The sequence below is a fragment of the Gaeumannomyces tritici genome (assembly GCF_000145635.1).
Source record: "Gaeumannomyces tritici R3-111a-1 unplaced genomic scaffold supercont2.11, whole genome shotgun sequence".
In the NCBI taxonomy this organism is placed as follows: Eukaryota; Fungi; Ascomycota; class Sordariomycetes; order Magnaporthales; family Magnaporthaceae; genus Gaeumannomyces; species Gaeumannomyces tritici.
In genome coordinates this window covers 34,494-45,411 of record NW_008804555.1, presented here as the reverse complement: position 1 = coordinate 45,411, position 10,918 = coordinate 34,494, and the positions used below count along the sequence as shown (strand labels likewise).

The 10,918-nt window shown below is 54.2% G+C and overlaps 4 protein-coding genes across 4 annotated transcripts in view; 2 read left to right on the top strand and 2 right to left on the bottom strand.

Moving 5' to 3' along the window:
• Positions 1-1,135: 1,135 nt before the first annotated feature.
• Positions 1,136-4,873, bottom strand: GGTG_13246 (hypothetical protein; the record flags this gene model as incomplete). Its single annotated transcript, XM_009231152.1, has 2 exons — positions 2,985-4,873; positions 1,136-2,773 (listed from the first exon to the last, which is right to left on the bottom strand). The coding sequence occupies exons 1-2, from the start codon at positions 3,651-3,653 to the stop codon at positions 1,136-1,138; spliced, it is 2,307 nt and encodes a 768-aa protein (XP_009229416.1). The 5' UTR covers positions 3,654-4,873.
• Positions 4,874-4,947: 74 nt separating this feature from the next.
• Positions 4,948-5,316, top strand: GGTG_13245 (hypothetical protein; the record flags this gene model as incomplete). The annotated part of the gene is made up of 1 exon (XM_009231151.1): positions 4,948-5,316. One exon carries the CDS (start codon positions 4,948-4,950, stop codon positions 5,314-5,316), a length of 369 nt encoding a protein of 122 aa, XP_009229415.1.
• A 325-nt stretch (positions 5,317-5,641) lies between these two features.
• GGTG_13244 (hypothetical protein) lies at positions 5,642-5,878 on the bottom strand (the record flags this gene model as incomplete). Its single annotated transcript, XM_009231150.1, has 1 exon — positions 5,642-5,878. The coding sequence occupies one exon, from the start codon at positions 5,876-5,878 to the stop codon at positions 5,642-5,644; it is 237 nt and encodes a 78-aa protein (XP_009229414.1).
• A 1,285-nt stretch (positions 5,879-7,163) lies between these two features.
• GGTG_13243 (hypothetical protein) overlaps positions 7,164-10,918 on the top strand; it is a 4,855-nt gene continuing 1,100 nt past the window's right edge. Inside the window, exons 1-2 of the mRNA XM_009231149.1 lie at positions 7,164-7,515; positions 7,612-10,896. Of these exons, the coding sequence (XP_009229413.1) occupies positions 7,445-7,515; positions 7,612-10,896 (3,356 nt within the window). The 5' untranslated portion in view covers positions 7,164-7,444. The remainder of the gene's footprint in view (positions 7,516-7,611; positions 10,897-10,918) is intronic.

Here is a 10,918-nt window from a genome sequence, read left to right as displayed (position 1 = left end):
CTACACCCGGCCTTACCCCTTTCCGGCACATTTGCCGGCCGAACGCACTACTACCACCCGCTGCGCTTTCAACGCCCTGGCGTTTATATACGCCCTACTGCCGATTGCCCGCTCACTAACAAGGAGCGCCGGAATGCGGCCCGACCTCCGTGTGCCGTCGGGCTTAATTTGTTAGCCGCCGCAATAGCAGCACTATAACCTGGTGTAAATAGCTTAGGTAGCGCTAGCACGTCGTATGCCCCTTGGGAGGCAGGGACTGGTAGATCCCGACTTACCGACGTTAAATATACTCATTCACTCACTCACTCGGTGTTCGGTGCGCGTTCTGTGCGTCTTGACAATGGTCGGCCGTGTGGGTCTGTCTTGGCCTGTGGGCCTTGACCCACACCGTTACACTTGGTACGAGCCCTGCCCGGATATATATCCCGTGCCGGAGGCCGCGGCGTGCGGTCGCATGAGGCAACTCCCGGTATCGGGATTCGACCCGCGACTCGCACAGCCTCCGTGCGCAACGGCATAACCGGTGATCTCCGCGTTGGAGCCTCCGTGCCGGGGGGACGTTGTCACCCGCCACGGAGCCCCGAGTCGTGGATCCACCGCATCCTTTCGTAGCTTTGTGCGACCTTTGGCTGCCCTTCCAACAAAATCCTTCCTTCCTACTATTTAGCTTCAAATAGCCAAATCTACGATATTCTACTGCAGCCTTGCCTCTTTGGTACCGGTGATCCCTAACAATACCCAGGAATAGGAACCCCAGTGTAACCCACGGTTGCAACACGGAGTAGCGTTCGAGGTTAATCCCTACGCGTCTGGGAGGCGTTATATACGTAAGATCGCGGTTTAAAGGCCCGGCTAATAGCCGGGGTAGGTCTATATATTTTGATAAAAATGCTGTGGCGTTTACGATGCAGTGGTCGTGAGGGTTAATCCACGGAAACTAAAATTCGCTACGTTATAGATCCAGCAAAGCACCCTTCACCGCCCCTAGCCGTAATATTACCACACGGAGCTATCGCCATCTAACAAGCATTGGCCTAGCAACGTTCTTTCACATTCTTAGGCATTCTATTTGCCACGTTTTAGGTATATAAGTAAGGGCAGGCAGTGGGTGGTGGGTGGGGAGGTGGTAAAGTCGTTATTCGAGAAGTTTCGCAACGAGCCCGTCCTCATTCGACAGCAGCTTGACCACGGCCTTATGCCCGCCCCTAGCGGCCCACGACAGTGGCGTTTGCCCGTCCTTGTCCTTCGAGTCCGCGTCGACCTTACCTGTGCCGAGCAGCAGCTTAACCACGGCCTCGTGCCCGCCCCTGGCGGCCCACGACAGCGGCGTCCGCCCGTCCTTGCCCTTCGAATCCGCGTCGACCTTGCCTGTGCCGAGCAGCAGCTTGACCACGGCCTCGTGCCCGTTGCCGGCGGCCCTTGACAGCGGCGTCCGCCTGTACTTATCCTTCGATTCGAGATCGACCTTGCCTGTGTCAAGCAGCAGGATGACGGCCTCGTGCCCATTCGAGATTGCCCTCGACAGCGGCGTCTGCCCGTACTTTTTATCCTTCGATTCGATATCGGCCTTGCATGTGTCGACTAATAGCTGGATGACGGCCTCGCGCCCATTTGAGATCGCCCTTGAGAGCGACGCCAGGTCACTTTTGTCCTTTGCTTTAACAGCGCCATTGTCGTCGATGAGCAAATCATCCATCATCCCCAGTACCCTCTTATCCGCCTCTTTCCAAGGGCCATGGTCAGCGTAGGGGCTGTCCCCACTTCTCAATGCCGCCCCAGTCCCATAAACCTCCACGGCTTTTCGAAGATTTTTTACCGCTTCATCATATCGCCACACTTTGTTCAGCAGGATTCCGAAATTCCATAATCTTGAAGCTTTGTCCAGATGATCTTGGCACTGGCACTCCGTATTAGGACATTTGGGAACCCTTCGGCTGCTTACGAGGTGCTCGTAGCCTTTTCCACCTTGGGATTTCCCTTTAGATTCGTCCCAATCCCAGATCAGCAGTAAATCGGCGGGCAATGCCGTTTCTGAATCCGGCCATTTAGGCAGACGGTCTGTAGCGGGACCTGCAATCCTGACAATGGCCGAGAAACCGTCGCATAGCCTGATAATTGTCGGCTTTGATGCTCCTTGTAGGAGACAGACGACATCGCCTTTCTCGACGGCCTTTGCTGAAGGCTGTAAGGCGAAGTGGGAGCTTTGTTGCTCTTTCCTATCAGAGAGGTCGAGCGCTGTCTTCCAAGTAATCTCCACTTTCTGTCCGTCCTGATTTGCGTCGTCTCCGGCGGAAGATACTTCACCAAGAACGCAACCCTTGGCTTCAATCACCGCAACCTCCTTTTGTTCCCAAGTGCTGACGGACACCTGATCGGAAAGGCTGAAGTTGATAAGTTTCCGAAACAGGTCTTCCCATGAAGCCTTGTAGTTTGCTTCGATCTCTGCTGCATCCGAGCTCATGCCAAGCAAGGCATAAACCTTGTCGAGAGGTTCGGTCGCCTTGCGAGTGTGGTACATATCCACCAGCTCACCTAAAGGGCGGATATTTAAGGAAAACCTGGCTGGCCGACTAGTGTCGTCTCTTTCATGCCGCCGCCGGAAAACTGCGCCCCTTATAAGGTGGGCTATCAGTGGAATTAGGGCCTGTAGGTCCGGATGCGCCTTATCGAACGGTTTGAGTACGTCCAAGCCTGAGCAGAATGCATATCCGTCGATTTCCGTAGAACCGTGCTTGATCAGGATATGTCGAGCTGCAGCAACCTCTTGAAGGACCTGTATTAATTTTATTATTAGCGGCTGTGCTATATGATTGACCTTTTGTGTCACGGTTCGGCAAAGTCAGCCTCCACCCAACTCTGGCAAAGGACGAGAAAGTCAAAGTTGCTGCTTTGACTCAATTCGAGGCTCAAATGCCCTATCGCATAGTGAGGCAAGGCTGCACTGCACAACAGGGCACATCACGCCATAAAAGTTTGCTACTTACCCAGATGCGCTGGAACCATTTCCGTCTCAGTAGACTTAGAATCACTTGCTGCTTCCTTTCGTCCAGTTGGGAATCCACACGCTGCTCTTCAGCAGCAGTGCGGATTGCTTCGAGGGCTTGATCTCCGCTGTCCGCTTGATTTCCGTTATCCGCTTGATCTCCGTTGTCCGGGGGGTCTGCAAGCCACACTATTACCCGGCTTGCTTTGGCATAGATCTTTGCCATGGACTGAACTTGCTGCCCCTTCTCCTCGTTGTCTTTTTGGTTGATGCAGATAGCATCTATCCATAGGATCCTCTCCACAAAGCAATCTCGAAGATGTAAAAGTGCGCGGTGGAGGTTTGCCTGGACAAGCTGCTTAACGCCGTCTATATGGATGGGCAGCCTGTTCTTTTCAGATCCCCATACGTACGATAGAGCCTCGTAAGGATGGGTTTTTTCTGAGTCCAATATGGAGCAGGTAATGAGCTGACATTCTATGCGAGAATTCTCGTCTTGGTGGGGCAGAAGCCGGAGTAACCGCACACTGTCCTTCGGCAAATCCTTGTACAGAGCGTCTGACTCCTTCCGATCAGTGCTGTTCCGCAGGCGCTTAGCGATAGACCTCAGGGTACGGTTCACCAGCCCATCCGCATGGTCGATTGGGATGTCATTGACGCGGAAAGCCATTTTTTTTGGGCTTTGGCGCCTCCGACGGCTGCCTGGCGTGTCGGCCGAAGAGGATAGCAGTCGCCAGGATGGTGATGACCGTCACGAAGACTGCCATGAAAAATTCCGCCGGTATGGTCATCCTGTTCCAGGTGCTGAACGATGTGGTGTACCATGCGGGAACGTGCTGTCTCGAATCGCAATTGTATTTGACAAAACCGAACCCCGTCCTTTTGAAGAGAACGCCAACCATGCGAAAGAATGCAAAGTTGCGAGGAGGAATGGCGGGGCCAGCTGAATGCCATAAAGCTTTGGGGCTGCAGTGGCTTCTGCCAAAACACATCCACAGCCAATCATTTCCACGTCGCAGCACCGCAAGTCGTGTTTTGACGCAAAACTGATTGGCTAGCGGCGCAAGAAGCGGTAAATTGACAAAATGTCCTCGGCATGTCCTGTCAAATCCAGCGCGCAGACCAGCAACACGCGTTGCGCCCTTGACAGCCCCTAACGCGTCGATCTCGCACGTTATCGACCATTTTTCAAAACGGAGAAATGGAAAAATAACGGAGTCGAGGTTGTTCGTTATGGCTGGCAAGCCGAGCTAACAAATTACGCACAATCGCTTCGATTCTCCATTCGCCTCCCGAATGACGACAACCAACGACGAACGTCTCCTCTCGCTCTTGCCTGCAGCCTACCGCGTTAAACTTGGTAACCTAGCCCTTTACGACTTGAGTAAACTGCGGAAGCCGAATAAGATCTCACACCATCGGGGCGTGCCGCCGCTTTAGACTTCGAGGTAACAGGTTACCGCAGACAAATCTTGATAACATCCGATGCGGTTGTCACTAGAGCTTCGTGGAGGTGGGCCGGAAACCTGCTAAGGCTAGCCCCAAAAGCGGAGTGACTGTCTGAGCAGCCCCGCATAGCTTAATAAGCCACCAACCACCCACCAATCCTAGCCCTGCTGCCGCCACTGCCGAACTTCCATGTGAAAATCTTGCAAATAAGAAAGGTTTTGCACATGCGAATGGCTCCAGTGCTTTTTGAAATTTCCATACCTAGTTTCGTTCCTCAAGGCTCTTTTGGGCGAACCGCTTGCGGTTTGCGTCTCCTATCAATTTATGACATCCACATTAACAAAATGTGGGTATTCCTCAGGCCGGCTTCCGCCAGGATTCGCTTTTGCTAGGGTGCCTCAGGTATAAACTTTTCGTACCCTACACCTGGCGATCCTCAGCAAACAAGCGGGCAATTGCTGCGCACCACCCCCGTTGATACAATTCCGGCGGGCGATCTTGGCGACGACTTCCTCATGTTAAGCCTTGACCAAGCCCGGCAAATCAACCAGTTTCGTACACAGATCCGCCTTTGCGAAACCGATACGGAGAAATATGAACTCTGCGCGCAAACCCGAAACGACGTGCTCGAGTGGCATACCGAGGTGCAGCTCCTAGTCGCTGCTTATGAGCATATTATAGTGGACGAGTGTGCCGAATACAAAGAATGGAAGGAGAAGAGAGGAGAAGGGCAGAGATTACCAATTAAAACCAGAGAGGATGCGGCCAAGTGGGAGAGATTCGTCGACGTGGCGCAAGGCGGATCAGAGGTCAAGTCCGGATGTATCGGTCCTTTGAAAACGGTAGGTCGATACTGGGGCGCAGTCTTTGTCCAGAACTACTAGTTGGCTTCTAAAGGAGTGAGATATTGTGAAGTTATCAGCGCCGCAGCGCGGGAGCAGCAGGCAGGGCGTGATAGGAAATAGGTGGTTGGTGATCCACACACTGCATATTCAAAGACCTCGGAAAAGGCACCCTAACAGGCAAAAGAGAGGCTGGTGGTCGCAGATGGGAAAGAGGACGGAAGAAACTGCCAATGCAGGGAAAACATCAGCGTTGCCTACGCGGTATAAACTAGCGACGACGCGCTTCCGGACGCGTAACGAAATGCGCTGGAACCTCGCGACTCTAATAAATTCTCTGCGTATCAGTTTCTACCGATTGGTTATTCTACGGTTCGGCAGGAGGAGCCTCCACCCAGAGCTGGACGAGGAGCAGCCACAGGTTGCCGGCCACCTGGAAGATCGCAAAAGCCAACGCCGAGTCGGTGCTATGGCAAGGGCGGGCAGCGAGCGGCCGAACGCTTGAGGAGGCGGTCGAGGCGTACCAGCAGCGGCACGGCATTCCGCCGCCACCCAACTTCGACAAATGGATCGACCTTGCCCTAGGACACAACTCGCTCGCCATAGACGAGTTCGCCCAGATCAGCGCCGACCTGCTGCCCTTTTGGGGCGTCGAGCCGTCTGTTATCCGCAAACAGACGAGCCAAAGTTGTTACAATAGCCAAAGATACCCCGTTACCCCGGGCACCCCTGCTCCTCTGCGACGTGTGCAGCCGCCATAGTTGACACAGTCTTGCCTAACGCCCAGCTGGTGTGTGTTAATTTTGGCGCGCCGGCTTCGGCCGCCGCTAGGCACGAGCGTGGGTGCCGTGCGCGAAAGAAAGCTCGCAGCCACACCGCAAGTGCCAACGTAAAAAGGGCTGGCCGCGGTTGAAACGGATCTCTCACACTGTGGCGCTGGCCTCTGACGGGGCACACTTGGTTTTGTGATGCACTGTATCGATCGTGAGGGAGTCGATGGCAGAGCGATGGTGTGGTGTTTCCCGTCTTCGCTCCATAGACGAACCCTAATCGCCGGGTGACGTCAGAAGCAGACCCACAAATGCTGCTGATGATGCGTGCAGCCAGTAGGAGTCTAGAGTAAGAAGTGGGTAAAGCGTCCGAGTCACTGGGCCAGAGGTGCACTCGGACTCCCTACGCATCTAATGGCGTCCTGGGTGGGAACACCCTGCCTCATCCACCAAAAAAAAACACGCACTGCAAATAGATTTTCCCTACCGAAACCACCACCACGAGCACAACTACAAGATAGGAAAGCCCCCAAAATGTTGTGTGTATGGCTATCTATATCTATAGTATAGATATCCAGGGCGTTTACACGATCTTTTGGCTTTGTTGTGGTTGTGATTATTGTTCGTGATGGTGACTTTTGCAGTGGAAAGTCCATTTGCAGTCCGGAAGTGGCTAGCAACGAAGCCCGCAGCAGCTTTAGTAAAACAGCCAATCAGAACGAGATCCAAGTCGTTACCAGCTAATGCAGTGCAGAAGTTTATCGGTGCCAGCCCGCTGCGACAACCCCGCCCAGCCTCCGTGGCGCAGCTGAGCCACCGCGGCTGCAGAGCACCATTGACATTGGAAGTCAACGGGCGATTTCGAATGACGGAGACGCATTTCTAGCCTGGAAAACAGAGAATAAAAATACAATAACAACGCTTCGCTGACTAGACAAGGTAAAATAAAACCCCTAGCGTAACTGTTTCGTTATATCCGCCGGACAAGGTCAGTAAGGATGTACGAAGAACCAAACAGCGTTAAACCAGTGTCAAAATTCCCCCGTGCCACTTGAACTCAGCCTCAGACTAGGCTGGCGCTACCCGAACAGACCCACCTACGTACTTCAATTATCGAAAGGCCTTAGTACTTGGGCGCTACACAGCCCCGCAGGGCTCAACCTCGGGCTTTTGGGGTGCTATGTGCTCATTTGCCTTCTGCCACTCGAAATCTCTCCCGGTAAGCAACTTGCGGCATCTCTTTTCACTGCCATTTTGTTGCTGATATCGTGTTGCCGCCTTGCTGAAGTTATCAGACACACTCCCGACGATTGATTTTGGCGGGTCGAGGACGCGCTGGTGGGGCAGGCCGAACGACCCCGCTCCAAGGGTGTCCCAAGTCCCCTCGCACACGAGCGGTCATGGCGACTCAAGTCACGATCCACGAGAAGGGTATCACGGTGTTGTACGAAGCTTCGCATCCGAGGATCGAGTATGTAGAGCTCTGGTTGTTTCCTGAAGCGCTTGTCATTACCCTACGTCACGTTGTATCTCGCATCTGGGAGGGCAAACGACTGACGTCTTGCAGCTTAGTGTTCGTCCATGGATTTACTGGCCACCCCAAAAACACCTGGACGTGGCAAAGGGCCAAACACCGATCAACCGAACAAAAGAAGAAGCGCGGCCGAAACGAAGAGCCGCCCACGGCCCGACGCCTTAAGATCCCGAAGTTGTCCTTTGGCCAAAGCCCGCGAGATCCCTCAACCGCTACTTCCTCGATCCCACAATACGACCGAACAGAGATATCGGACGCTGCGGGCAGCAGAAACGCCGCGAAACTTGAAGGGCGACAAGAGGAAGTCTACTGGCCAGCAGACCTTGCGAGCCAAACGATCCCCGACTCTCGGATCCTCACCTACGGCTACGACACCAACATCCGGTTCTTGTTGAAGGGGCCGGTTAGCAAAAACACGGTCCCCGACCATGCCCGGAACCTTTTGTGTTCCCTCGAAGAACTGCGACGCTGTCCAAACGAGTCATGCCGGCCGCTTCTCTTCATCGCCCACAGCCTCGGCGGCATCGTCGTCAAAGAGGCCCTGCGACAATCCCGAAGGTGTGCATCGACGCAGCCTCGTTTTCATGGGATTTTCGAAGCGACATCTGGCTTCATGTTTTTCGGGACCCCCCACAAAGGCGCAGATCCACGGAATTTCCTCCATCACATCGTATCAGCTTCAGTCCAACTTCTTGGCTTCAAAGTCAATCACCAGATCGTGGACAGACTTATGCCAAATGCCGAACAGCTACTGGAATTGAGAGACGAGTTTTCCGTCCTGTGTCATGAGAGGAAATGGCCGGTACACTCGTTCCAGGAAGAATATGGCGTTACGGGACTTTTCGGAACGAAGGTGGTGGACGACCGCTCATCTTGTCTCGACGATCCTACAATCGAGACGAAGCGACACATTTCAGAAAACCACATGGATATGTGTCGCTTTTATGGGCTTCAGGACCCGGAGTACTCAAAGGTGGCTGCTGCAATGACGTTCATCCTTGGAACCATTGGAGACCGCAAGCACACGATAAGCCCCCTGCACGAGCAACTTCCCCTGCGCACACTGTCCGATACGTCCATTCTTCACGAGCAGTCTCCTCCTGAGCTCCCAGCCGTCGGGAGCCAGGTTCAGGACAGCTTTTCGCCGCCGGAAACTCAAAACTGCAGAGACGAGTGCTCAGTCAGCGACAGCATCGATGCCACCCTCAAAGAGTCTCTCGTAGAACGGCTCTTCTTCTCCAAAATCGACGAACGCCTAACACACCTCACTGCGGCCCAAGGGAGGACATGCCGCTGGTTCCTTGCCAAGCCAGAATACACCGCCTGGCGCGACATGGCACAGCAGCCAGACGGCGGCGGTTTCCTCTGGATCAAAGGCAACCCTGGCACCGGGAAGTCTACTCTGATGAAGCTCCTCTTTGAGGAGGCTAGGGGGAGTGCAAAAGGCGACTCATCACAAATCATACTGTCCTTCTTCTTCCTCGCGCGGGGCACGATCGAGGAAAAGTCAACGATAGGTCTCTACCGTTCTCTTCTCCATCAACTCTTTGAGAAGACGGTGGACCTGAGGGGCAGTCTGGAGTGGATGACAGCTTATGGCGCAAGAGGCATCCTGCAGAATGGATGGCACGAAGAGGCGTTGAAGCAGACGTTAAAGCATGCTATTCCTAAGCTCGGGAGTCGGTCTTTGACGATATTTGTTGACGCACTGGACGAATGCGACCAGAGCCAGGCTGCTGGCATGGTTTGCTTTTTCGAAGAGCTGTGCGATGACGCCAAAGACGCAAACGTGAAGCTGCGGATTTGCTTCTCGAGCCGGCACTATCCGACCGTCGTCATCCAGCAGGGCGTCGAGGTCACCTTGGAAGCCGAGGACGGGCATGCTGACGACATCGAGGGCTACATCAAGGCGAAACTCCGGTTGGGAAAAAACAAGCACGCCGAAACACTCCGAGCCGAAATCCTCAAAAAGTCATCGGGCATCTTCCTCTGGGTCGTCTTGGTCCTCGACATCCTCAGAAAGGAGTATCCCAACAGCTCCGTCTCCATTAGCAAAATCCGCAACCGTCTCGAACAGATCCCGCCTGGACTTAACGATTTGTTTGAGATGATCCTTGCGCGGGATGGGGAGAATATCGAGCAACTGCATGTCTGTCTCAAATGGGTACTTTTTGCTACTCGTCCCCTGAAGCCACAGGAGCTCTACTTTGCCGTCCAGCTGGGTCTCGATAAGGAAAGATCGGGTTATTGGGACCATGAAGACGTCGAAGAGGACCAGATGAAGACATTCGTAAGAACCTCCTCCAAAGGCTTGGCTGAAGTCACACGGAACAAAGCCTCCGAAATCCAGTTCATCCATGAATCTGTCCGGGATTTCTTGCTGGGCCGATACGGGGGGCAGTGGTCTGGGGCTTCTGGGAACTTCGAAGGCCACTGCCACGACATATTGAAGGATTGCTGCTTGGCTCAGCTGAACGCTCCCATCGGCGATGGCATCGATATACCGGATGCGCTGCCGCAGGGCGCCGAAGCAGCACAGCTGAGGGAGGAGCTTCACCAGAAGTTTCCGTTTCTCGAATATTCGGTCCTCTACGTCCTTCATCATGCCAACAGCGCTCAACAGCATGGGAAAGAGCAAGATCTCCTTGCGGATTTCCCTCTTCCACAGTGGGTAACCCTCAACAATGCTCTCGAAAGGCATGCCGTCCGGCGGTATACCAAATCAGTCAACCTCCTCTACATCCTTGCCGAGAAGAATTTGGCAGATCTTATTCGTGTTCATCATCAGCCGGCAGCCTGCTTTAAAGTTGGAGAGGAACGCTATGGACCGCCAATATTTGCTGCGCTGGCTACGGGGAGTCACGACGCAGTTGAGGCCATTTTGAAAAGCCTCCAAGCGCGAGTCCAGCACCTTTCTCCTCTTCCCGACCTATGGGCACAATATCAACAGGATCAAGGCAAACGGACAATGTTTGGGCGCGGCTTCGCATTTTCACGACGAAACAGCATCCTTTCGTATTTGCGAGAGCGAGGCGATGAGGCTATATTTCTTGCCTGTGCTTTCTCGGGCCAGGTCGAGGTCGACGCGAAGGATAAAGACGGCCGGACGGCGCTGTCGAGGGCCGCCGAAAACGGCCACGAAGCTGTTGTGCAGCTGCTGCTTAACACGGGCCAGGTCGAGGTCGATGCGAAGGAAAGGTCCGGCCGGACGCCGCTGTCGTGGGCCGCTTATAACGGCCGCGAAGCTGTTGTGCAGTTGCTGCTCAACACGGGCCAGGTCGAGGTCGACGCGAAGGATAAGGAAGGCCGGACGCCGCTGTCGAAGGCCGCCGAATGGGCC